This window comes from Heliangelus exortis, chromosome 6 (assembly GCF_036169615.1).
Source record: "Heliangelus exortis chromosome 6, bHelExo1.hap1, whole genome shotgun sequence".
Taxonomy (NCBI): domain Eukaryota; kingdom Metazoa; phylum Chordata; class Aves; order Apodiformes; family Trochilidae; genus Heliangelus; species Heliangelus exortis.
Window position 1 is genome coordinate 646,276 of NC_092427.1, and position 25,221 is coordinate 671,496.

Consider the following 25,221-nt stretch of genomic DNA (forward strand, 5'->3'; position numbering starts at 1 on the left):
CAGCACACACACAGCTCCTTCCCCCTGGGGATGCCAAGTGCTGGATTAACTCATAATTTTCACTTTTAAACTAGGAAGTGCTAAATTCTGGGCTAAAATGGGAAAGCGTGGACAAAATTATGTGATGTTTCCTGAGAAGCATCTGCGTGAAGATTTTTCCTTCAAAAATAAACTTTTTCCAGGCTGATCAAAGTTATTTTTGTGGCTGCCATAACAAACTGCCAGGGAAGGGACCATTTTTAATCAGTTTTATTGATTCATGCTTTCAGCTCTTACTCAGTTAAAAACAAGGCACATTAAATACATCCTCTTATTGCTCTATAAATGCATGCGGCTCATTCTGTATATCAAAAGTAATAAATAATGGCAGTAAAACACCAAGACAGTTATAAAAATGACAACCTAGCCTCAAACACAGTATTTAAGGGTTCAGTTTGGAACGGCAGCTGCACGGAATACCCAAGTGCCACATGTCACCCATGCAGTGGGTACGTGTGTGTGTACACACAGACACACCTATTTATACACACAGAGAAACACACTGCATGGAGAAGCATTCCCCCTCCCCAGGCGTGCAGTTTATTTAAAACAGAAAACAAAACCCCCCACCCAGAAATCCAACTTCCACCTCAAAAAAAAAAAAAAAAAAAAAAAAAAAAAAGACAAAAAAAATCACATTGCTGTTCACCCACCCCGGGTCAGAACAATGCATGGCAGAGACGTTGTACAACTCTTTCTACATTCACATTACAAACAAAACAAAACCCAAACCAGCATTCCTGAAAACAAATGTGAGGTGATAAATAAATACTTCTAGATTTTTTTCCCACATTTAGGTTCAGCTGTTTTAAGTAACACATGCAATTGTCTCTGGGTACACAAGGTAGGCGTACGAGATCTTGCTGTGCCACACAAAAGAGCAGAGAAGCATGACAGTAAAGTGCCTAAGATGCAAAGCAAATTCGTATTGGAGGACACACAGAGAGCCAAGAAAATCCCAAAGTCACAGTCACAGTCAATTTCTGTATGCAGGATTACTAGAACAAGAGAACAAAGAGCAGATTTTGGGTACAAAGCAGAAAATTCTGGCTTTACAGGTAAACTCGCTTGTATTATTAATTCTTAACAGTGCCCTTTATAGAGGAGTGGAGGAGAATTTTTCTTTAAACCATACAAAAGATGTTAAATATTGTAAATATTTATGTGGCCTGGAAAAGGTCTCATTACCTTTTATTTTTTAAATTTTAAAAAAATTACTGTTAATAGTAGAATCCTAACCCCCTTCGTGCTCACTGAACCAAAATAACCTGTGTACTGTACATGCATCCCCCTCCAGCCCTGCAGTGTGTAACTCTTACTGTGCTCTTATCTGAAAACAGTTTTGACAGTCTGAAGCTGTGTCAAACGTGACACACTTTACCTGAACATATTGGAACAAAATTTTAAAAAAGAAAAGTTTACAGGACCACAGGAACAAACCCCTTTGTTCGTAACACAAATCCTGTCATTGTCAAACATGCTCAGTCCTTGTTCACACTGAGTGTGCCTCACCAGCACAGAACTCAAAGCAAGAAAGCCACAACCCCTTCACAATATCTGCATTTTGGCACAAGGCAGCAATTTAAACAAAAATTAACATGCAAAAACTATTTGAAAGGCATTTTACCCCAGACCGTCTCCTTCCCACCAGATTTTATCAATTGTCTGGACTGACAGAAATATATCCCTTTACCAAATATGAAATGAGACTTGCTTTTCTGAGGGTTTTGTACCCAGGGTTCTTAAACAGATGATTTAAATAATTTTTTTTAAGGCCTCTCCTCTCCAGCCAAACACATCATCTGTACCTGCCACCCCACATCCTAGTGCTCCTCAGCATCTCCCTTCTGTGGATGTTATCAGTCTCCCTTTTAAGATACCCACATAACCTTTGCTGTTCATTCCTGTGCTTCTGTTTTCCTTCAGGGACAGTGGTGACATCAGATTTTGCACAGGTAGAAATTCTGACACCTTGAAACTGACGCTTGTTTTGGGCTGTAAACTGTTATTTCTACTTGAACAAGAGGATAGAATGACAAATTCATCAGCAAACCATTCTTCTGTTTTTCCCTTCCTTGCTCTGCATCAGGCAGAGCTCCTCCATCTGATCTGGAACCCAGTCTATCCAACAGCAGAAGGGCAAAGAGCCAGATACAACACCACTGAAAAGAGCTCAATTGAGTGGTCCTATTCTTTTTTTTTTTTTTTTAAATTAATCTGCTGAAAAATAGCCCTTTCACTGTTATAGAAAAGTTAGTGGAATGCAAACCAGATTTCATTGTTTCACTTTGTGTCTGAGTATTTTAAATAAACAATTAAGACTGTTATGGTATCAAAACCTGCCATCCTCCACAGTGTTTGTCCAAAGCTGGAAACAGCATGAAGGACTCTACAGCCTCAAACACCACCTGCTAGACACTGCTATTTATTAAAGGAAGCTTATTTTTATTAATACAGGGGACAGGAAAGCTGTCTCCTAGCTTTTAACTCAATTATTAGCCTGGGTGATTAATCAAGATGTCTTGTAGTTTTCCAGCTTTGTACTGCTGATGGTTTTGCCTGGCCAAGGATTGGTACCACTGCAGGAAGAGCACTGGAAGGAGCAAAGCCAGAAGCCTGCAGAAGGAAGGCTCACCATGGTTCTTCACCACCACTGCCACCTCAGCAGTCCCAGCTTGGCTCCTCCTGTGATTCTATCTCCAGCCCAGCACATCAGCCTTCCCCCTCTTGCTTGTGTGGAAGAGGACAGAGCAGCTGCTTGTAAATACTCAACAGGTACTCGCAAAACTCAACGCCACGCATTTCAAGGCAGGATTCACTTCTCTTTAAAGGTAAAGGTGATGGGGAAGTTAGTGAACAAGGCAGCCTGTGCACATGTGCTTGTGTCTGCACCTGAATCTTTCTGGAGTGTATGCCTGAACTCTTGTTAATCAGCTCCTCTGCCTAAGGGACACCCAGCCCAAAGGCCAGGTCCCGGGGCAGTCGGAGCCACACAGAAAGCCGTAAGTCGTGGGTGCAAACACAGCAGTGTATTTCTGAGAGAGCCAGAGGGACAGACAGACACCGGTCACCTGGGGCAAGCAAGGACACTCGGGAGCACTGGAATGTTGTCAGCAGGGAGAAGGGGGCAGGCAGGGGCTGTGTGTGTGTGTCCTCCCTCAGAGCCCCCCCCCGCTGCGGTCCACCGGGATGACCCCCCGCCGCCGCAGGCTCTCCTCCGCCGTCTTCATCAGCACCGCCAGACGGCTGCCCGAGACGTGGCCCTTCTGGATGGCACTCATCAGCTGCAGGAGGGAGAGCACCCATCAGCTCCTGACAGAGCCCAGAGGGGACAGCCCCTCACGGGAGGTCTGCCAGCAGCCACCACAGCCCTCCCCAGCAGTGGCCGCAGGGACACGGGGCACCCGCAGAGCCACGCGCTGCACCCACCGGGGACGGTGACACCCTCCCCATCCCACTGGTGGAGGGGACACTCTTGGGGAAAGTAATTAAGGAATATGTGGAACTAATTTTTTCTCTATGTAAAGCAAAGACTCAGATCACAGCTCATTTACATTTTCCAGAGCTACCTGTGAAGGCGTTGGGCAGGCACGGGTGGCAGGAAGAGCAGAAGTACCAAATGCCACCCATCTGGGAGTGCAGCAGTGCAGGCAACCATCAACACCAGGATTTTTTTCAGTGACATTTAAGAATACAGGAGAACCCATCTATTTCACAGATGCTGTTTTTTAACTTTTAATATCTGGAAGATGTCACTAGAACACCATTCCTGATCTACCACTGACCCCAGACCATACCCTTTTTCATTCACATGCCCTGCTTTGGAGAGACAGTGTACTTGACTTCCACAATTCTTTCAAATCCAAATTCCTTTATAGACTTTTAAAACTAATTTGCCTTTAAGTCCTTGAAACTGGACTCAGCTCTATCTTAAGGAACACACACTAGTGCTAAGATTTTAGTTAATTCTTTTTTATCCCATGGATAAAGTGAGCATTAGAGTTGAAATTACATGCAGTCAGCTTGTCAAAGACTGCTATGGAAAGCAATCGGCACTTAGAAAATGCAATTTCTTACTCTCACTGAGTGCTAAGAATCTTCCAGATTTCTTCCCTTCCATAGGAATATCTATTAATTATATCTGCAGCTGGACCTCTATGCAAATGTGGCATCAACCCTGTCAAAGCTGGAAGGAGCACCAGGGAAGGGAAGGGACAGAAAGGAACCCTGTGCTTCACAGACCCAGCCAAGGCTGGAAAACCCTCCCTGTGTGTGAAGGTTGAGTGGCAACCTGCTGCTGGCCAAACCAAACCCTTGGCATGGCCCTGCTCCCCACCTGCAGAGCCAGGCAGCCACCCTGGTACAAAGTGTTCCTATATTCTAATATAAATGTCCACAAATATTTGCACATGGCTTTCCACAAGCACTCTGCGGTAAAATGCAATTACTTGAAAGTTTTCAGAAAGCAAACACAGAAGTATTGGGAGCTGACTTAACAGATCCATTAAAAAAAAAAAAAAATAAAACAAACAAACATTTAATGTAGTTTGTTCCTTCCATGGCAACCTCCTGTTAATTTCATCACCAGGCTTCTTACTTCCCCCTTGGCAGGGCAGCAGCTCCCGTGTGCTGCTCTGGGTGGCTGCAGGAGGAGGTGCCTGAGCCATGGGGCAATGTTCAGATTGCTCTGTGGAAGGTGGAGGAGAAGCCAGCAGCCACAGCTACACGGTTTTACAAAAGTACCTGTGAAACTACAGCACACCAGTGAGCTGCCTTTCCTATTTTAAAGATTTGTTGACTTGGGGCAGGCAACCCTTAATGCGATTTTTCAGCAAAGTAAAGCAAAAACCCCAGAAAGCCACAAAAAAACCCACAGAAGATGTAATTAGTAGCTGTTTCAGCAACCAAATTATAGGTCAACACAGCCCTTACAGCAAATGCTGGGTTCCCCTCCACTAATTAAAAGTTTCCACAGACAAAGGGATGTAAGAGGGAGCCCCTTTTCAACAGCCAGGAAAACAGCTGGGATTTTCTCTTACATTTGAATACATAAGCATAAGCTCCCAAAGGCATTATTTCTTTCACCTCCCTGGTTTGTTTGGGGAATTTTTGCCCCTTCCCCCAAGTGCATTTCAGTTACCCAGCTAAATTGCTGCATTTCAGGCAAATAAATAGTCCTTTTTTCTAATGCTGGACACAACCTGTGAAAATTTTCTGCATTTAGATTCAGAAATGCTGCTCTTATCTACAGCTCATCTCGAGAGAGACAATTACCATTTCCTTTGCCTTGATCTTGTTTGTTTAACTTGACACAGTGAAGAAAGGGCTGACATTGACCAAAATCCCCAGCATTAATTTATCTCATGTTCGGCATTCATCATTGCCACCATGCAGGAAAGACATGGCAGTCACTTGAAATACCACACCAAGGAAGGCTCTGCAAAAACACAGCTGGCTGGCAAACTGCAAGGCAAAAGGAGCTGAGCAAACCAATGTTTCAGCAGCACCCTTAAATTTATTTCAAAGCCCTGCAGAAAGCAGATGTAGAGGTTGTCAACAAAACGTCTCCCATGCAAACTGAGATAATGCAGCCAATCCAGCAGCCAGAATGGGGTTTTATGGACTGGATGAGCTTTAGCCACAAGCTCATTCTTTAAAATATTCAAAGTAGTTTAGAAATTGCTAATCACTCAACAAACCCAGGCACGTGTCAGCGTGCATGGTACACCTCCCAGTGCACGACTGTGCTGTTTTGAATATACTTGAACAACATTTCTGTATTAAAAAGCCAAATTCAGGTCTGTATTGTGTTGTAATTTGCTAACTGAATCTGTTCTTTGGGTCTGTTTCTGCACACTCACCTACTCTCCAACCCCGCCCTTCAGCAGAGAGAGATAAAAACCAAACACTTCTGCCTTTGTTAACTGAAGTCAGAGTTTCTCTTGTAACAAAGAAACACCTACCTGCAAAAACTCATTGAGCTCGACCTGCCCGTTTTTGTTCAGATCCACTTCACTTAGAATATCATGCAGCGTATTTTCAGCAATTTGCATACTGATGCTCTAGACAAAAAATAAAAAAAAAAAAAAGAAAAAGAGCACAGAAGTATGTCAGCTGGATTGTTCAGCACTATTTGTGCCACACTCTGAAATTTAGATACGAGGCTTAAAAAGGAAAGTAAAAGAACACGAGGAAACATTACCTCCAAGACACGCTGCACATCCAGTATAGTAATAAACCCTTTCTTGTCCTTGTCAAACATGTGGAATCTCTTCTTGTACCTGCAAGATAAGGATTATCCGTGGGGAAAACTGTACTCAGAGGAATGACAGGTACTAATTCCTAGCAGCACAGAGAACTCTCTTACTTACCTTTCAATATCTGAGGGCCCTAGACTGATTTCAGACCTGTCTGTTAATTGATCTGATTTTACTTTGTAGCCCATTTCATAATAGAGAAATTTTTTAGCAGCTTCAAGTTCTTCCTACAACAACAACAACAAAAAAGAAGAAATGTATATGTGAGAAACAGGAAGTTCTTACACGATTATTTTTAATTTAGCATTTATTGGCTTCTTCCACTTAACTAGAATTTATCTGATGTCCCAAAATTAAACAGATGGTAGCTGAAAAGTATTTAAAAGAGAAGTTAAGCTTTGGCACTTTTTAGCCTTTAGATAACAAGTCTAGTAAAGCCCTCTAATTACTGTGTGAACACTTCCAGGGCCATACCATGCCTCCAGTCACACATGGTGCTTCTACCTATTTCATGAGGAATGGTACTTGCTGGTCAGGCCCACAAAATGCTATTTGACTCACAGCTGGTACCTGAGAGCAAGGTTCCATCCAGCTGTCTAAAATCAGAAAAGAAAAAAAAAATCTGGAGGCTCAGCATCTGGAGGCAGATTCTTTGCGTTTTAAATTAGTTTCTTGACTGTGGCAAAATTAATTTATTACCAGAAAGTTCAGCGTGAGGTCTTCTATAGGCAGGTTTTTTGATAAGTGATAAACACCTGAGACAGATGAAGCAGTGCAGGGTAGGGCAGAGTTCTCTCCACAGCCCTGGGTGCACCAAACGTGGCTCTAGGGATGATCTGCCACATGGGTACCAAGATTAGAGCCCACACAGCAGTTAAAGAAGAGCAAGCACACCAAGGAATGGCTGCAGCAGCTGTGAGAGGTTCAAGGCACGTAGAGATCAGACACCTCACCTGGCAAAGACTTGTTGGGGAAGAGATAGCAGGAGACCAACTGAAGCTGACCAGACTGTTCTTACATACTTCAGTGTTAGCAAACAAATTTTGCCTACAAAAGCCTTAAAGTTCCAAATCAACCAAGACTTATTTAATGGTCTTCCTAGAAGATATAAATTGAAGAATGCTCTTCTGGAGAGGCACTGGTGTCAATGTAAGCACTTCAAAATGGCCCAGGACTGGTTACAGAAGGGATGCTCAGGATCTAGGGGGGGTTTAGCCTCATTTGAAAGGAAAGGACTTATCCCAAAGAACCCCAGTGGACATTCAGAGGCTGCCTTGCTGGCAGCAGCCAGTTCACAGCAGGCAGAGAGAGCTCTGGGAGCTCTGCAGGTGCACACAGTACATGTCCCATTTCCCTTCCTGCAGGCTGTGGTGACACTGGGTGCTACCTCCCCAGCTATGGGCTGCTGGAGCTCAGGCTGTCCATGCAGCCTGAACATCATGCCAGCTTCAAACTCTTGGCTTCTGCATGTCTGAGCAGAGGACAAAGGCAGATAACAGTGGCCTTAAACATTAACTTAGACCAGAGAACAGTGCAAACTTTGTATCATCATTTTTAAAAAGACACAGCAGACAAAAAGGAGTAACACAGACTACAAGATCCCCCTTTTCTGTGGCTGATCCGTTGAAAGACAAAATATTTGAACAGGAACAGCATAGTGATGCCAAGTCTGCTTTCCTTTTTAAAGCTGGGGAAGAGCAGGGTACAGATCTTCACATTCCCCTCCACCCCCCAGCCAGCACCAACTCATTTCACTGCTATTTTCATGAAGTCTGTGTAATGAAATGCACCAAGTGAATCACTCTCTCAGGAAGAGAGCATCACTTGAAGTTCTCTATTCAACTAATTTAGATCGTTAGCATGGAAACTACTTAAAAAAAAACAAAAACAGTTTCAAGATAAAAAAGGCCCTTTGTACCTTTTTTTTCTGCTCACTCCAGTTAAGTTCCCTCCCCATTATATCCACGATTCTTGGCAGAGCTTCCTCTGCAGCCTGCACATTCAGAAAGGCCAAGCGAGTGCGTCGGGAAATCATATCCACTGCTGTGCGGGCATACTCCTTAACACCATAGACAACCTGCAACAAAAGGCACAGGGAAAATGCAGATGAGAAAGCAGACAGGCATTGTCAGCAGCTGTGTTTAGCATCACAAACCCCACTGCTGGGCTGGCCACACAAAATGAACTTTCTGTAAGGAGCTCCCATCCAGTCGAGGAAAGGGTTTGAAAAACTCCCTCTTCCTTGGAGTGTTTTATAGAAACGCATCTGGGATGAAAGGCATCTATCTTTTATTCATAAACACACTATATAATTGTAGTTATTTAATTGTATATAAATACATTGATGTGTATGTATATAAACATCAAAATAAAGCAGGCTCCAGGGAAGGTGAAAAATAAGAACAGACGAAAAAAACGTGGACTTTACTAAAGGGCTTACAGAGGTGCTTTACAGAGCAAGAGGCTCTGGAACCTGCTTACCCCAAGAACAGAACCAAAGGACACGATGTAGTTTTCCCACATACCTCAGCTTCAATGTAAGGAAATTCAGACACAAGACGTTTCCCAACAACTGGCCATCTCTTCCCTGTGACCTGGGCTATTTTGGCCACCTCAAAAGCCTTGCCACCGTACGTCGAAGCTAAATGCTGAGCCACCTATGGAGATGAAACCAAACTCAGTATGCTTTTGAAAGCACATCAAATACACATGCATTTTTCTTGTCAGCTCTCTTATCACCAGTAACAAACAGGCTGAAGAGGTTTTACATTGTGACTGTGGGGCAGGGAAGCACCTGGTCAGATCAGCACTGACACCACTGAATGTACATCACGGTAGCTGTGACCCACTGCTCCAGCTCTTCTGCTGTGCTGGGGTCATCCCCTCTGAAGCAGAGGTTTTGTGGAAGGAGGAAGACAGACCCTACCATGCTGTAAGCAGGGAACAGTCAAGATTATGAGCAAGGGAAAAGGGAAGAAAAGAAGAACGATTACTTGACTTTATTTTTGTTAAAACTGTCTTTGCCCTGCCCAGAGAATAAGCTCTCACCAGGTTCACCAGACCTCTGTACAAGTTATGCTGATATTACACATAGTGGGAAAACAAAACCCTCCCACATAGAGACATCAGAGCACCAGCAGAAACCAGAACTCACCTCACTTTCAAGCCCATAGTCTTGGACCAATCTAATGTAGAGAGTGGGACTCCAGTTCTCAGCCCCTTGTAGCTGCAGCCCAATGGTCTTACTGGAACCTGCCTTCAGATCATGTGCCTGAATAGCTGCATCAATGGTGTCCTGTGCCATGGCACGGTAGGTTGTCCACTTCCCACCTGTAACCAGACATTTACCCTTTATGTGGAGGAAGCAAGTGAAATACCAAGCTGGTACAGACTGCACGCAGTTCATATATTGCATTACCCTTACTAGGCTTGCTCTAGCAAGCCTGCCACACTGCCACTGATAGATCATTCCCTAGCTACAGGAACATGAAGGATTAATGCTGTCACTGGAAAAGTTTTGAATAAAGCAGAGCCCAGCAGAGGTGCACCTGAGGAGCACTTCCATTACCTGCGATGGTGACGAGGCCGCTCTCGCTGATGCTGACGACGTGATTCCGGGATATGGACTGCGTGTCTTTGGAGCTGGGGTCTGTGACCAGGGGACGAATGCCACTCCATGCTGCCAGCACATCTCCCCTTCTCACTGCCCAGAACAAAAGAGCAGCCCCAGTCAGGCAGGAAGAGGCAGGAATTTAGGTAACATCCCTCCCAGCCCCTGCAGCATTGCCCCCGAGCAGGCACTCGCTGTGAAACAAGGACTGCACCACACTCTGTTTGCTGAGCAGCTCCAAAACCTGGAGAAGATTCTCCAAAAAAAAGGGAAGGGAGAAGCTGGGCTACAGAACTGAGGAAAACAGCACTGCCCTGACTGCCATCAATAACATTCTTTAGCCCAACACAGAGAGGTCCATTTTTCACACCAGTTAATAGCCAGAGGCACCCAACAGAAATCAACATCATTCCTACACCACCACCTCTTCCAGCCCTACCTTCTCCTTATCACTGCTCCAGAATCCTTGTCCCACCCCACAAGGAGCCTGGCTAAATGGCCATTTACTCTTTCCCCCACTGCTATTCCTCTGCTTCCCATCCAGTTAAAAGCAGATCCCTAAAGCCAGCCCTGACTGTTCAGGAATCTTGGGAGGAAGAAAACCCGGAGGCATCAAGTGGTCACTAAAGCCCTACCAGTTGCAGGAAAACAGCCTGGCCTCCAAAAGTCACTCTTTTTTAGTGTATAAAACATGGGACCACTTGAGAATTTAATTAAATTAATTTCGTTGCTTATTACATCTGCAATAGAAAAACTGACCCATTTGCTTTATGCTGGAGCCTTTGGAACATATTTTTGTTTTTTAAGACAACTTTCAAATAAATGATAATTGAAAATCAGTAATAGGGTGTAAAAATATCCCCAAAGAACACAAAATAGATTTCAGAAATCAATGGTGCTCTGCCAGCATGTTTAACCTGCCAAAATGAAGTGTTAATCACAGAAATAAGATACCATATTACGTTTATAAACTAATGAAACTAGAAAAAGCAGCATGCGTGACACTATAATTAAACAGTTGGAACACATCCAAGCCTGTGTAAGTTGATAACCCTGGCACTGTCTCTGGCAGCAAAAAGGCAGGTCTGCAGTGAGTTGATATGGCCAGCACAGTTGTTAATTCAATAACAAGCAATCTATAAACACTGCTAATTGCATATGTGAAAAACAGCGTGCACCCAGGTAGGGTTCATTCAAAAGAATTAAACACTCCATAAGGCACTTTTGTAAGATACCTTGCAAAACCTCTGTCTTATTCACAGCCCTAACTCCACCTGCTACCTGCCTGGCTTGCTGTGCTTATTTATGCCAACTTTTGCTCAAGGAACTTAAAGGTACATTCCCCAAAGACTTTTTCTGAACTTTATACAACACAGAGCCATTAATTATCCACTTCCAGAAATAAGGAATTGTGCATTTCCAGCCTCTGGACAGCAAGTTTTCCTGGATGTATGGATGCTGCAATGTTCCAGGCAGAGTGCATCTCAGATTTATTTTGATGCTGCAACCACCACAGCAGAAACACAGAAGTACAAATGCTTTCACAGAGTAATTTTTAAAACCCTGACTGTGAAGGAACAAAGCCTCTCTCCTGTAAACCAGCACTGAGCCAAAGCAGGCCAGCGTTTTACAGCAGATGTGTTCTCAGCTCAGCTACTGAAGGGAACAACTATCACCAAGTAATTCTTAAAAATTCCTCTTTCTGCCCATTATACTTTCCTCTCCCACTGAAAACTGACATTATCAGATATTTACTGTATCAGAAAAATTAATTCCAACAATAAATTGCCTAGAAAAATGGAAATAAAAACAACAACATGGGAAAAGTCAGAACAATTCCTGCTTCAAGAAAAGCAGGTGAATGCTTGATGTACTTGGGCTGATGTATGACCCAACAGTCCCAGTTCTGCAGAACCTTGCAGTTGCCACCCAAACAGCCCAGGGTGCTCTGGCTGTGCAGCTGGCATCAGTGAGATGAAAGGTATGTGAGATCTGAACATGCAGGTACCAAACCATTTCCATTTCAACAGTCCAAGCAGTGCAGGGATATCTGGGAAAGCATTATTTTATAGCTCTGAAACATACATCAGGATGACATTTCATGTCCCGCTCATTTTGGAAACCCCCAGCTGCAGGAGAGCCACAGTTATCAGAGTCACAGCCAGTCTCCAGGCAGAGAGCAGTGACTCCAAGTGAAATGCCAGGCTCAGCAGGACCTCCCTGGGAAAACCACAGCTGACCAGGGCTCACCTTCAACATCAGCGCTCAGGTAGTTGCGCACTTCGCTCAGAATGAAGTTGATGTCTTCTTCTGTGGGTATGGGGTGGGAAGTAACATCCGTGGGGCTGTCGGTGGTCCCTGCAATGGTCATCTTCTCCCAGGGCAGGAAAAAAATCACTCGGCCATCGCTGGTGGCTGGGTCAAGCAGCCCCATATTGCCAGGGCTGAAAGGAGGAGAGAACGGGGCATAATTTTGCTTGTTATTTTGCTTAGGTTTAGAAATAGCAGCAATGAAGTTCAACTGAAGTGTTCCCCCCATCCTGTAACAGGAAATCCTTCCCCTCCCCTGACTGATGGCTGAAGCCATCTCTGAAATCAGGTAAGATGGTATCATTCTCTTCTGCTCCTTTTCTAGGAACAGACGTGAAAATGTAAGTCAAGTGAGCCTTTTCCCATACACAGCAGCACAAATATGCTACCCATTGTTAAGATGCTCAGTGAAGGTGCTTATGGACTAAACTATTAAACCACCTGCAAGCAGAAAAGACTCAGAGTATGTTCCTGTTGCCCCAAGTATCCCCAGGGAAAACTGTATTTTTTCACTCTCCTCCTTGTTTCAAGCCCCATATTGCCAGGGCTGAAAGGAGAAGGGACACGGGTCAGAACTCCTCAGGCATTGCCAGGGAGTCTGCTCTTGCACACCTTGTCCCCTGGGTAAAGCCACAGAACATCACCTTTCTTCTCAGGTCACCAGGCATGCAAAATCTCCATGGCTTTTACCATCTGCACTCACAGAAGGGTGCAGAGATGGGTGTGTAAACGTTTCTTCGTACAGTTTTAAAAATAACTAGAAAATGGACATGTGCAAACCCAGTTATCCTTATCACTTATTAAATAGCTGTGCTTCTGTTTCAGAAAACAAAAGGTTTCTATAAGCACTTCAAAGCAAACAGTTGTCTCACAGGAAAACATGTTAAGCTGCCCCTTTTTTTGGTTATTTTTATTCAAAGGAAAGATGCTGACTTTGGCTTCAGGTGCTTGCACAGACATCTGTACAGTCAGTTTAGCAGCCTGCAGGTTTTGCACCTATTCCTGCTAGCAGGAGGAGGCTGTGGCACATGTATGGAAAGAGGAGAAGAGGTATATATTTAGGTGGTAATAAGGAGCATCAGAGGTGAATAATTCAATGGACTCACAGAACTACCAACACAGTAAGCTGAAGGCAGACAAAGACCTGCTTGGATATGAATTACCTACTTAAGAGAGCCACGAGCTGAATCACAAGACTTCCTAAAAATGAAATATTCAAACTGATTACTGAAGGTAAGTTTTCAATATCTGGAAAGGCTAGAGGAGAAGCTGAAAATTTCATATATAGCATGTATATTAGAACATTTTTTAGATGATATTTATAGACAGCTTAAGCATACGGTTGGAGAAGTACAATTTAATAGGGGAAGTCAACACAGATTTGTGAAAGGTAAATCACGTCAGACAAATGATTACTTTTTAAAATGAAAAAGCTATTGATTTAGAGACAAAGGAAACTAGAAATTTAATATACAGTATCAGAATATTCAGAAAACTTAAAAAAAAAAAATCATACTTTTGAGAAAATGTCTAATGTGATTTTGTAAAAACTCTTAAAAATAAGGAAGAGAAACCAGTAAAGACTTAAAACTAAGTTCCACGGCATTTATGGCCTGAAGTGGTTTTGGTCAAATTACACAGCAAGTGATGAGATAGGATGAAAGAGTTTTTCATACACCAACCAATTTACTGAATTTATGGTTACCAGTTATTCTGGGAATATATCCTGGGAATATCCTGGGAAGCTCCTTCTCAATCTCCTATTGCTATGTTTGTTTCATCTTATATCAGACACTGAAGATCCACCAAACAGATTAAAAATAAGGCATTTCCCAACAAAAACAAGCATCCCAACAGCCAAACCCTGCCTGTTCTGGGACTCCAGAGCCATTTGACCAAAGCACCACAAATGCTGTTGAAGAGTAAATAGAGTAGAACTAAAGTTTAACAGCTCAGCTGGAATCTGAAATGCAGAGCATACAGGAAAATTCCAGAAAGGCAGAAAACATCTGAAATTTTTCAGAAGGGAGGGGAAAAAAGTACTGCATTTGTGGACACATCTCAGGCAGGAAGCCTGTCTGAACAAAAGTAGCCAAACCCCTCTCTCGTTTTAGCAAATAATGCACTTAAATAATGAGCAGTGGAAGAGAGTTGCTGCTGCTGGTGGTGGAATAAATGTGTATACTAAAAATAGAATTAATAAGAGGAGGAACACTGGGACTATTAACGAAGAACATAAATGAGTAAGAAACCCATGGGAAATGAATGCATTAGGTTAACATCAGTTTTACAAAATCTTAAATATGTTTATATCTAAAAACCTCCACCTGTTATGAAAATTATTCCTTTACATGAGTCTGGCCCAAAGCTCTCTAACACATTTACCACAAGGAGAGTGGATGCAGTGAAATGGCAATCTTTCCTTGTTAGAGGATTATTCCTTGGCAGCAGCAGAAGGATGTGATACAGCTAAGATGAAATACCAAGAGTATTTTCCACTTAGCAGACAGTTCCTTGGTTTAAGCTATGTGACTTCACTGCTCTGTCTCATCCGTGGGGGCAGCTTGTGGGGAGATCACTGTTCTACAAGAAAAGTAATGCCCACATGCTGACATACACAGGGGAACCAGCAGAATGAGAATTATCTACATTTCCAACTAAAATTATTTGGTTACTACCCAATAAACAGATCAGAGCCCTCGCACATATCAAGCCATCTCCTACTTTGAATTTACAAAGTGATTCAAAGTTCTGAAACTTTACACATTTTTGCTCTAGGGCTATAAAGTCAATCACACATTCTTTTCATAGTCTTAAGAGGAAGCTGGGATGACAAAGCCATTTCTCCACACTGCTAGTGCTTTAAAGCAGCTATCAGGCCATTTTCTCATTTTTCATGTGTAAAGACACCAGAAAAAGAACAGAATGCAAGAGTGATTTTACACTAGGCCAAAAATGCCTCAATTTTACAGTCAGTGGTCATGTCCTATTGGGATAGCTCTGGCAAAAACAACATGTTGTGCAATGGAAGTCTAAATTTCTATTCACAGAGGAGTGTGATGATGATATGGAAGGCACTATTATAAATGCACTGTATCAACAGAATTGGGATAAGTCTATAAATGTGAATTTCCATTAGGATGCTAATGACTTCAGAAACCAAAGGTAATATTTGAGCTTCAACTGACATGGCTTACTTGGCAGAGGGGATTTGGCTTAGCAGCAGCAAATAAGGCAAGGAGCAGGAGTGTGCAGAGAGTGTGCTCACACAGTGCCACGGGAACCTCTGCTGCAAGAAGGTCAGCAAAGGGGGGCAAGTCCTCTCCCCCAGAACCACCACGGGCAGGTGGGCTCGTGTCTGCAGCAGTGTCAGGATTTAATCATGTTATTTTTGAACTACTTATTATATTGCCTACATGCTACATTCATGTTTACTACGAGGGAAGTTGTAATGTGGCAGGCTACAGTCGTGCAGTGTCATTGCACAGGGAGAACAGGAGCCTTCCTCTCTGGAAGGTTTTATATGCTTCTTGGTTTTTTAAGCAGGGCAACTCAAACTCTTTATTAAAAAAAGGTGCCTTTCACAAGCCTGTTGCAGATGCTCTGCCTAAACGTCCCTCTGATGCAGCAGCAGTCCTGCCGTGGTGAGTTTTAGCAAAGAACTACAGGACTTCACTCTTACACAGGAATTTTGTTATACATGAATACATGAAATTGTTACTCTCGCAGGCACAGCGCCAGAGTCCTCTTTAAAAAAAAAAAATCAAATTGTGCATTCAAGGCTACTGCAAAACCTACAAATGCGCCTTCACCAGCTTATTTATTAGAGACACCAGCAGAGACTGTTAGAAATGGAGCCGGGTTTGGATGTGGTTACCTGTAATAGCCAGGCATCACGATGTGCACGCCGGCGCTGGGCTGACAGATGTTTGGTACTTTCTGATCATCCATTTTGCGCACAGAGTCTGTGAAAGGTCCCGTAGCATTGATAACACATTTGGCTTTGACATCAAATTCCTGCCCTGCGAAAGAAAACAGTATCAATCACATACACCATTTGTTTTCCTGCTCACTGACACTCTCCATTATTAATCTATCTATGAACTTAACCCACTGTAAAGTATATGGTGCTGCTCTGAGCAGAACAGCTGGGGCGGCTTTTAAAAATTAACCAAGTTTTCACGTAACACCAGATTTGAAAGGAAATGTTTCACAGTGAAACTCCATCGTATCCATAAAGGTGGCAGACTGGGTGGGAGGCACTGGGATGAACCCTGCCTCTCATCCGAGACAGACTTCAGCCTCACCCCGCAGACTCGGTAAATGGGATTATTACTGTACAGCACGTGGCGCCTTACAACATCATCTTTGCTTGACAGAAGGGTTTGGATGTAAAGCTTCGTCTGCCCTGCCAAAACACCAGGGTTTGAGTGAGAAACCTGACAGGACTGAAGGCTGACTGACACTAATGGCAGGCTGCCGCGCTCTGGGAAGATGGCTCCTGTGCTGCTTCACTGGTGTTTACCCACAGCCTGCCTCCTCTCACAGCCCACGCTGCCCAGGGGGGTGCCGGGCTCCCTGCTGGGTGGGGCAGGGTGCCGTGGGGTGCACAGACACACAGACAGACACACAGACAGACACACAGACAGACACACACCTGTGAGGAGGTCCCTGCAGCGCACGCCGCACACCCGCTCCTTCCCGCCGGCCGGGTCCCTCCTCTTCAGCAAGTGCAGCACCTCAGCGTAATTGGCCATGGCAGCGCCGTACCTGGCAGCGGTCAGGGCGATGGCGAGGTTCATCCGAGCGTCGTTGTGCTGTCCTGCAGCGGGGAGGGGACCCGGGGAAGGACACCAGTCACCTCCAGCCACGGGCTCGTGGTATGGAAGGGTGTCAGAACCGATCTGTCACATCTGTCCCTGTCACATCCGATAGGCGTGATGGCTGCTGGCGCCTCAACGCCCTTATTCAGAGATGCATCTCCCCCTCGCCCCGCTGCAGCCTGGGCCAGGGACGCCCCGCAACCCCTGCACACCATCAGATGCTGAATTTGTACTCAAAAGCACCCTCATTCACCTCAGATTTAGCAGCAGAGAAATCGCTCTCCCTTTTTGTGACTGTCCTTAGCAAACGCATCACGCTCCACACCCCAGGAACAGCCTTGCAGAGGCCCTGCCAAATTATCGGCTTTCCAAAATGTTTCGAGGGGTTTTTTTGTTTGTGTTTTGCCTGTTTCAGTTTTTATATGCATTTTAACTTCCCAACATACAACATAAAAGGATTAAAAAAAAAAAAAAAAAAAAAAAAGAAATAAGCAGACAAGAACTAATGAAGGATTCTTAACATGTATCATTAAAGATTTATTACTGAAATTCCCTCGTTAAAGAAAACCAAGAGAGAGGCGGAGGGACTATGAGGGGAAGATGATTAATTACTTTGAAATACTGGCTTCACCTGAGACTTTTCCTATTTATTATTGCCACTGAAGTTAAAGTCCTGGATGCTGGCTGGAAAGAATGACTATACATTGAAGGGGCCAGGCTCTGTGTGTCCTGAATAATTAATTTACGAGAGGGCAAAACTTCCTGTGGTACAGTTCAGTTCCCCATGTGCTCGGACCCCTTCTCTCAAAGATAATACTGATCAGGTGATAAATTTGTAATAGATATTGTAGCTGATTTATGTTGCCCCCCTTCCCAACGTTTAGTATAAATGGTTTATGTAAAGTTCGGTCCTTCGGATTCTGCCCGCGCAGTCTGGAACCGCCACGCAAACAATCTGTTCCCAGCTAAAAGGGCAAAGTTATAAAGATGGGATCAATGGCCTCGAAGGTGCCACCCCCCTCCCCGAGCCCCTCATTCTTACACAGCCAGACGATGCAGTGCCATCAGTCTTCAGCTGCAAGAAAAAAAAACTTACGGGGGAGCCTACAGAAACAGCAACATGATAAAGCACCAACGAAGAAACAAACCAACTCCAGCTCAGCCAAGCAAACAATGCCCAGGATAAACTGCAGCAAAGAACAGAGGAACAACTGAGCAAGGTGTCAAGAAAAACTGGGGATGCTCCATCACACGGGGTGCAGGAGGCTGAATGCCCACCTGCAGAGGTGCTGCCCAGGCAGCAGTGAAGCCCTGAGCATCCCCTTCCCTGCTGCAGGAGCACCCTGGGGACCAGAGGGGTTCCTCAGTTACTCTGTGATCCCCCATCCACTCCTTCTGGCCACCAGTGCCTAAGGGAGGACCCGACACAAATGGGTTTTCTCTGCCTGACCCAGGGGGGGACTCACCACAACTTGCCCTGTCAGCCCATACAGGCTCTGGTCCATGGGGAGTCACTGGGTATATTTTGCAAGCTTCCCCCTTCCCAGGTTTGTGACTTGTTTGTCCAGACCAAGAGCAATCCAGAGAAGCCAATCAGTAGAATAAATAATGTGGAAACAGGTGTAATTTCTAAAACCAAACATTTAAGTAGCAATTGTTTATCGAGCCCCAAATCCAAGAGCTGCTCAGCATTTTGTTCAAACTCCTGATGCTCATAAGGGCAGAGGGAGCCCAGGACACGCTCAGTGCATTTCAGGATTGGGACCGCTGTGCTCAAGATAACATTTTCACGCTTTCTCTGAAACTCATCCATTTTCCCCTCATCATTATTCTGATGCAAGAAACCCCTTGCTATTACTCAATTCTCAGCTGTCCAAAGGCACTCTGAGTGCCTGTGTAATGTGCCTGCAGGAAGAGGACTGGGAAATAACCAGTTCCTGATTAACTACCCATCTAGAAAAACCCACTGGCTTCAGATCGATGTGACCTACAGCATGGAGTCCTAGAGTATTTCATAGTATAAACAGCAGAAATCTGTAGAGGTCTAGAGTTGAAAGAAATGAAGAGTGACTTACTGGCTCAGAAATTTATCATCTTTGGAGAGTAATACAGCAACTGTTTGGTAGAGACAGGGTCACAGTACAATAGTTCTTGTACTCAGGAACACTTTGTTGTTTGTTTTTTGGGTCTTTTCCCCCCCCAGTTACAAAAAAATCCCGCATTTTATATGCAATTGTCTTCCCTCCTTGCTGTCTGAATTGGTTGTTGTTGTACCATGCACACTCCACTTTATAAAGGTACCATGGCCAGAGCAGTTCTTACTGCAGCACCATTCACAGATGACATCTTTTCTGCTGAATAGAGTAAAAGTAGCTATTTGCATGTGTGCTTGTTTGGAATCAGGATTATTATTATTATTATTATTATTATTATTATTATTATTATTATTATTATTATTATTTCAAAGAGACTGACATGTATCTTGCTCCTGAGATGACTCTAAAGAAACAGGATAGCAAAGCAACAATTCTGCATCTCAACCTGTTTGACTTTCCAGTTAAATGCCATTCTTCCCACCTCAGTTCAGAGATCCTCCAAACCCCAGCTAGAAGCCTCCAAGCTTAATTTCCTCCAGAACAGATGTGTGAGGCTTTCTTGATGCCAGCACTATCACCATGCCCAGGAAACCCAAGGTATGGCTGTGTGATAAAAGGCAAGGTAACCACAGCTTCCACGGGAGGTCCTGGGTGACCTCCTGACCCACAGCCCTTCACAAGCAGCCACTGCTGCTCCAAAGCAAAATGAAGAGAGCAACTACTCCCCCTTGCTACCAGAGGTAACTCCTCTATGGTACCAGGGGTTTTTTCCAAATGTGATAAGCCAAAAAGTTATTTCGTAACAACAGAATGGCTCAGCCCAATTAATTTAACATCCTTTTGCATAAGTAAGCAAGCTCCTGAAGATCTCACAACTACCCTGTAGGCAACAGAGTAAACCCAAGCCACTGACTAACAAGAGATGTCCACAAACACCCTGCCCTGGAGAGCTGAGTGCTGCTCCAGCCCTGCTGCTGGAGGGATGGTTCTGAGAGCACTTGGTTGGTGTCACTGTGCCAGCTGGCACCTGGGTGCAGCCCAGCACAGCCCAGCACCTCTGGAAGAGGTGTCCAGGAGACAACTGATGGAACATCCCATGTTTTCTTTGCAACTCCTCTCCTGATGCCTCTCAAAAATAGGAGGATGTTTAAATCCTTGAAGTAATTTCTAGAAAGAACAACTGGGAGAATCGTCCATCTCATTATTCACTATTGTCATCTGCTTGTGATCTAGTAACAATGGAGTGATACCTTAACTTTTGCTAAGCGTGGTCAACCTTGCTTTTAACAAAGCACTGGCTTAACTGCTTTCATTGAAATACCCCTGAATCCTCTTAAAACCCCTTTATTCTTAGAAGGCATACTGCTGGAGACATTTAGTGCCTGAAGACATTTTTTGTAAGTGTGCCCTGGATCATTTTGAGACCGACACTGATGCCATTTGTTTTAAAATGTTTCTGTTGTTTTTGTGTAATTTAGGAAAATTCTATTTTCATTCCTTAGTAGCAAATGTTGTATTTCTTCAGAGACGAACAGACAATGCTTCCGTTGGCACTGACAGAATCCTCCCACGGAGTGCACATAGTGTACATTCAATTTTATTTTTATCGATGCTGAACCACAGCCAGAAGTGGTAACAAAGCCCACAGACTGTAGAAATTTGTTTGTAGAGCTGTGTGAAAACTGCAGCATTAATAAGGCACTCTGGTGGTTCCAGTATATTCTGTCCTGTGTCACTCTCCTTTCACCTCTACACCGACTCCTGCCTTCCCTTTAGCTGGAGATAAACAGCTCTCAGTAGCCAGTGCCTGCATTTCTTTCTCTAGACACTAGAAGATCTTTTAATCCTAGGAGGGTAAATTTTGTTCCTGTTAACCTTTTTCTGCTAAGAACTAAGACTTTGTTAGGGAGTCCACCTGCTGCACATTAATCACCTACCAGAGCACACTGCAGCAAGTGCCCCAAACACACTTGGGCTCACACTGCAACAGCACAGCTGGGACACAGGGTTTGCAGACTCTGTGCTTTAAAGAACAGCTTGGTCCCTGCAAGAGATGTGAAAACCTTCTCACCTTGTCTCAATTTACAGGCTTTTCTGATGAGGCATACCTAGCTGTCGCTGTGGAGGTCAAGTTTAATGGAGAGTTGGAAATTAGCCATGCAAGAAGCTATATGACAGCCCTTAATGAACTTTCTCCAGAGGGCAAACCTTTCCCTAGAACCACCTACCTGGCTTCTTTTGAAAGGAAAAATACAGTAAAAGAAATATTTCAATGAGAGAACTAGGCTCACAGAATGGCCACGATGTTATATCCCTACATAATGCAGCCACACAAATAAATGGTTTTTTTGTAATTTTCTTTTCTTTTAAAAAGCCGAGGGGTAAAGACAAACGAAATACTTGTGAATTCATCCCTTGCCTGTATGTTTTTTTATATTTACTTTTTTAATCTTTACTGATATCCGTGAGCTCTGCTGACCTAACTGCCAAGTTAGGAGGCAGTCCCTTGGATGGGGAACAAACCCAAAACCTCTCAACCAACAGCAAGATGAGGATGTTCTGGATCACCACAACACTGACACCCAATTTCTCCAAAAGCACTGATATTCTAAAAGTCATTTTTAAAGCATAATTCTGTAGCTATATGTTCTGTTCTTACAACAGCCTGGCACTGGATAACTGCATGCACTCAGTAAAGAAAAGCAGTGCAGGAAACCTAATAATTATTTTCATGTGCATTTATTTCTTGCTGTGTATATGCAAACCTTATCAAAACCTTATGAAATTTATGGCTGATGAGTGATGATTATACATCACTACACACAACAAAGTTACCGACACTGCCCACATCTTATAATTTTTAAGTAAGTGCTTAATTGCATGAACAGTTTTATTACAAGCACTAAAACAGGAACCCAACATCTGCTGTGCATAAGGAAATGGTCTGCATCCCAGTTCAGGCGTTATGAATCAGCTGGAGTGACTCAAAATTGTTGCAGACCTCTTCGAGAAAGAATTCAGCAAGCTCTTTTCCCCAAACAGAAGTGGAATAAGTCCAGAGGTAAACACCAAATTTGACTCGTGAGTCACGAGTCATTTAACATGCCCTCAGACCTGAACTATTTCTTGCTCTCTGAATCACATGAAACTTAAGTAAAAAACTCACTGCAGAGTAACAGACTTCCTGGGAGACGTAACATGCACGCATTTGTTCTTGGACCGCTTCAGAAGGAAGAGCATTCTGACTCAAATCAGCTCCATCACACCCACATGGAACAACACAGCAATATCACACCAGGCTGCTAATATTTCTCACACAGATCGTGTACAGTTTGAATTCTGCTCTCCACTCTGATTTCTGTGCTGCTGACACAGGGCCCAAGCGGGTGGGCAGGATGATACACACCTAAATATGCACTTTGCACCAGAAGAAAGCCCCACACACTGCATTATTTTAGTTCCTGGAGCTCTGTCCCAAGATGTGGGCATTGTCAGCCCTCACTCTGGAGGAGCTTTAACAGAGAGGAAAGCCTTGAGTTTGGCCTTCTCACAGGGGAATGGAATCTCACAGGCTCCAACTCAGATGTGACACATCGAGTTCAGATAATCCAGCAGCAATCATGTTAAGTCCTTGCTTCCTCCATTTAGCACACAGGAAACAACCTTCCCCATCCCTGGCAGTGAGAGGTGAGGATGTGACCATCAGCACCTGACTTCTGGATTCTGTTCCTCACAGGTCTGCAAGAACAGCTATTTTTTAACCAAACCTGAGCACACCCAGCTTGAGGACGCACTGCAGGGAGCACCCAAGAGCCAAAGTAACCACTGCTTGATGAGACAAACTTGTCAATTCAGGTTCATTTTCATAAAATGACATTAAAGCTATTGAGGAACCTGTGACCAGACAATCTACATGTATGGATAAAACCAAACAACATGACAATGAGGACTAGGAAATGAAAGTGTGATGCATTCCAACCTATGCAGAGTTATAAACAAATGAATAACACAAGGTAGAGACAAGAAGCCCATTTGAAAAAAAAAAAAACTAAAATTCACCATATCCAAGGAATGTCTGTCTAGTCAAGTCTACTGTCAAGTTACAGTAGGGGAGTTAAAACTTCCATGGGAACTAAGATAGCAGCATACTGAAATCAGCCACAATATCCAGGGACATCAAGCAAGAGACAAAATTTGGAATTATTGTTCCGTGCTACTGCTGTATAATTATGTTGTTTCCCCACTTCTTTTGTACCAGCCTTCAACTTGTCACTGCAGTCACACTGCGACGTCAGGGGAAGTAAAAGCACAGTGTTAAAATGAAACTAAACATTGTCACTGTCAGTTTATGGAAACTGGGCTAAAATGTCACCGGGAACAACTGTCAGGGCAGGTCTGCTGCGGCCGTGCCACCAGGAGCTGTGACGATGTCAACCCAGCTTACTGCCTGCCCAGTGACACCAGCCTGACTGCTGCTCCCAGGGCTCACCCCAGACACCCACACTTGGGGCAAACCCAACCTGGGGGCCCACGCTGTGCTCACACATGGGGGGGTTTGTTTCAGCCCCAGGGGAGCAGTGGGGTGTCTGGTGTGTGGCCTTCAGCAGGTGGGACACCGAGCCCTGCTGTGCCACCCAGGCCCAGAGGGACCAGGCAGGGCACAGACACTGATGGAGGGATCCATGCTGTCCCGTGGGAGGTCAAGGAGCAGTGGTTGAGGTGGTCGTGCTCCCCTGAACCCACAGAAACCCAGTGCAGGAAGGGAGCAGCACGAGGTCCAAGCATCCCCTGACCCGTTCTCCCTCAGCACACACAGACCCACACCCACCCTAGGGGACAGCCTAGATGCTAACTAATGACCAGAGATTAAGCTCACATAAAATACACACATATAAATTACAGCAGAGTTACATGCTTCGGTGGAGACTTGCCCCTAACAGCCACGACACACTGGGGAACGCTCGGATGTTTGTGGCACGACGTGCAAATAATGTCGTTTTGCTCAGGAAAAATCTTAAATCTTTTAGGTAACATGATCTCAAGAATTATTCCCCGTTCACTTCTTAAAGGACACAAAAACCATCCTTTGCTTATATGAGCATTAAAAAAAAAAAAAAAAGAAGAGAGGCACAGAATTCACTAGAATATTCATCATTTCCAACCTTAAACCCACAGCGTACAAACAGACGAATCCAGCAAGTCAGAGAGCAAAGCCAATTTAATCTGTGGCTCCCCTGAGGTAAATGTAGTTCACAGTCCTGCCCCCACCCCAACCTCAGCCATAATCCCTGCTTCCTGGAGGTAGGAAAGCACTGGAGTGAGGAAAATTCTGCAGCAGGATATAATGATCCAAAATGACAGGGACAATAATGACAATGAATTTCATGTCTCCCAGTCATGAGCTGGGGATGCTTGGCTGGGCTGACTCACACAATTAAATTGTTACAGGTACAGCAGGAGAGGCAGTTATCACCCGCCTGCTTTTGGGAAGGATGCCTCCAGCCACAGCCTGCCCGGCCCTTCTGCTGGGAGCTCCTGCAGGGATGCCCTGCACCTGCCCCTGCCCCGTGACAGCAGCAAAACTGGGTTAAAGATGTGAGTTCCAGGCTATTGATTTTATCCCTTCTGAAAACGAGGGGAGAGTTCCCAACGGATAAAGGGCAAAGCCAGACCCGGAGGTCTCCTCAGAGAGCTGGGAAGCACCCTACGACATGGATCACCTCTGCTCTGCCTTCCCCACTCGTGTCCATGCTCACACCAGCACAGAAACAACCCCAATGTGCTCCCTGAGTTCAGCCACAGCACTGCCTCCCCCCAGTGCACTCTGCAGCAGGAGCAGGACCCCCACCCACTGCCCTGGGATGTCAGACAGACACTGCTCCCCTGGAATGTCAGAGAGACACTGCTCCCCTGGAATGTCAGACACTGCTCCCTAGGGATCTCAGACAGACACTGCTCCCCTGGAATGTCAGACAGACACTGCTTCCCTGGGATGTCAGACAGACACTGCTCCCCTGGGATCTCAGACACTGCTCCCTAGGGATCTCAGACACTGCTCCCTAAGGATGTCAGACAGACACTGCTCC

At 44.5% G+C, this 25,221-nt stretch overlaps 1 protein-coding gene across 2 annotated transcripts in view; it reads right to left on the reverse strand.

Moving 5' to 3' along the window:
* Positions 1-231: 231 nt before the first annotated feature.
* GPD2 (glycerol-3-phosphate dehydrogenase 2) overlaps positions 232-25,221 on the reverse strand; it is a 51,799-nt gene continuing 26,809 nt past the window's right edge. For both annotated transcript variants that reach the window (XM_071746320.1, XM_071746321.1), the window contains exons 7-17: positions 16,874-17,038; positions 16,094-16,238; positions 12,157-12,350; positions 9,865-9,999; positions 9,451-9,626; positions 8,822-8,953; positions 8,215-8,373; positions 6,411-6,523; positions 6,242-6,320; positions 6,003-6,101; positions 232-3,323 (exon numbers count right to left, since the gene is read on the reverse strand). In XM_071746320.1, coding sequence (XP_071602421.1) covers positions 3,198-3,323; positions 6,003-6,101; positions 6,242-6,320; positions 6,411-6,523; positions 8,215-8,373; positions 8,822-8,953; positions 9,451-9,626; positions 9,865-9,999; positions 12,157-12,350; positions 16,094-16,238; positions 16,874-17,038 — 1,523 coding nt within the window. In that variant the 3' untranslated portion in view covers positions 232-3,197. The remainder of the gene's footprint in view (positions 3,324-6,002; positions 6,102-6,241; positions 6,321-6,410; positions 6,524-8,214; positions 8,374-8,821; positions 8,954-9,450; positions 9,627-9,864; positions 10,000-12,156; positions 12,351-16,093; positions 16,239-16,873; positions 17,039-25,221) is intronic.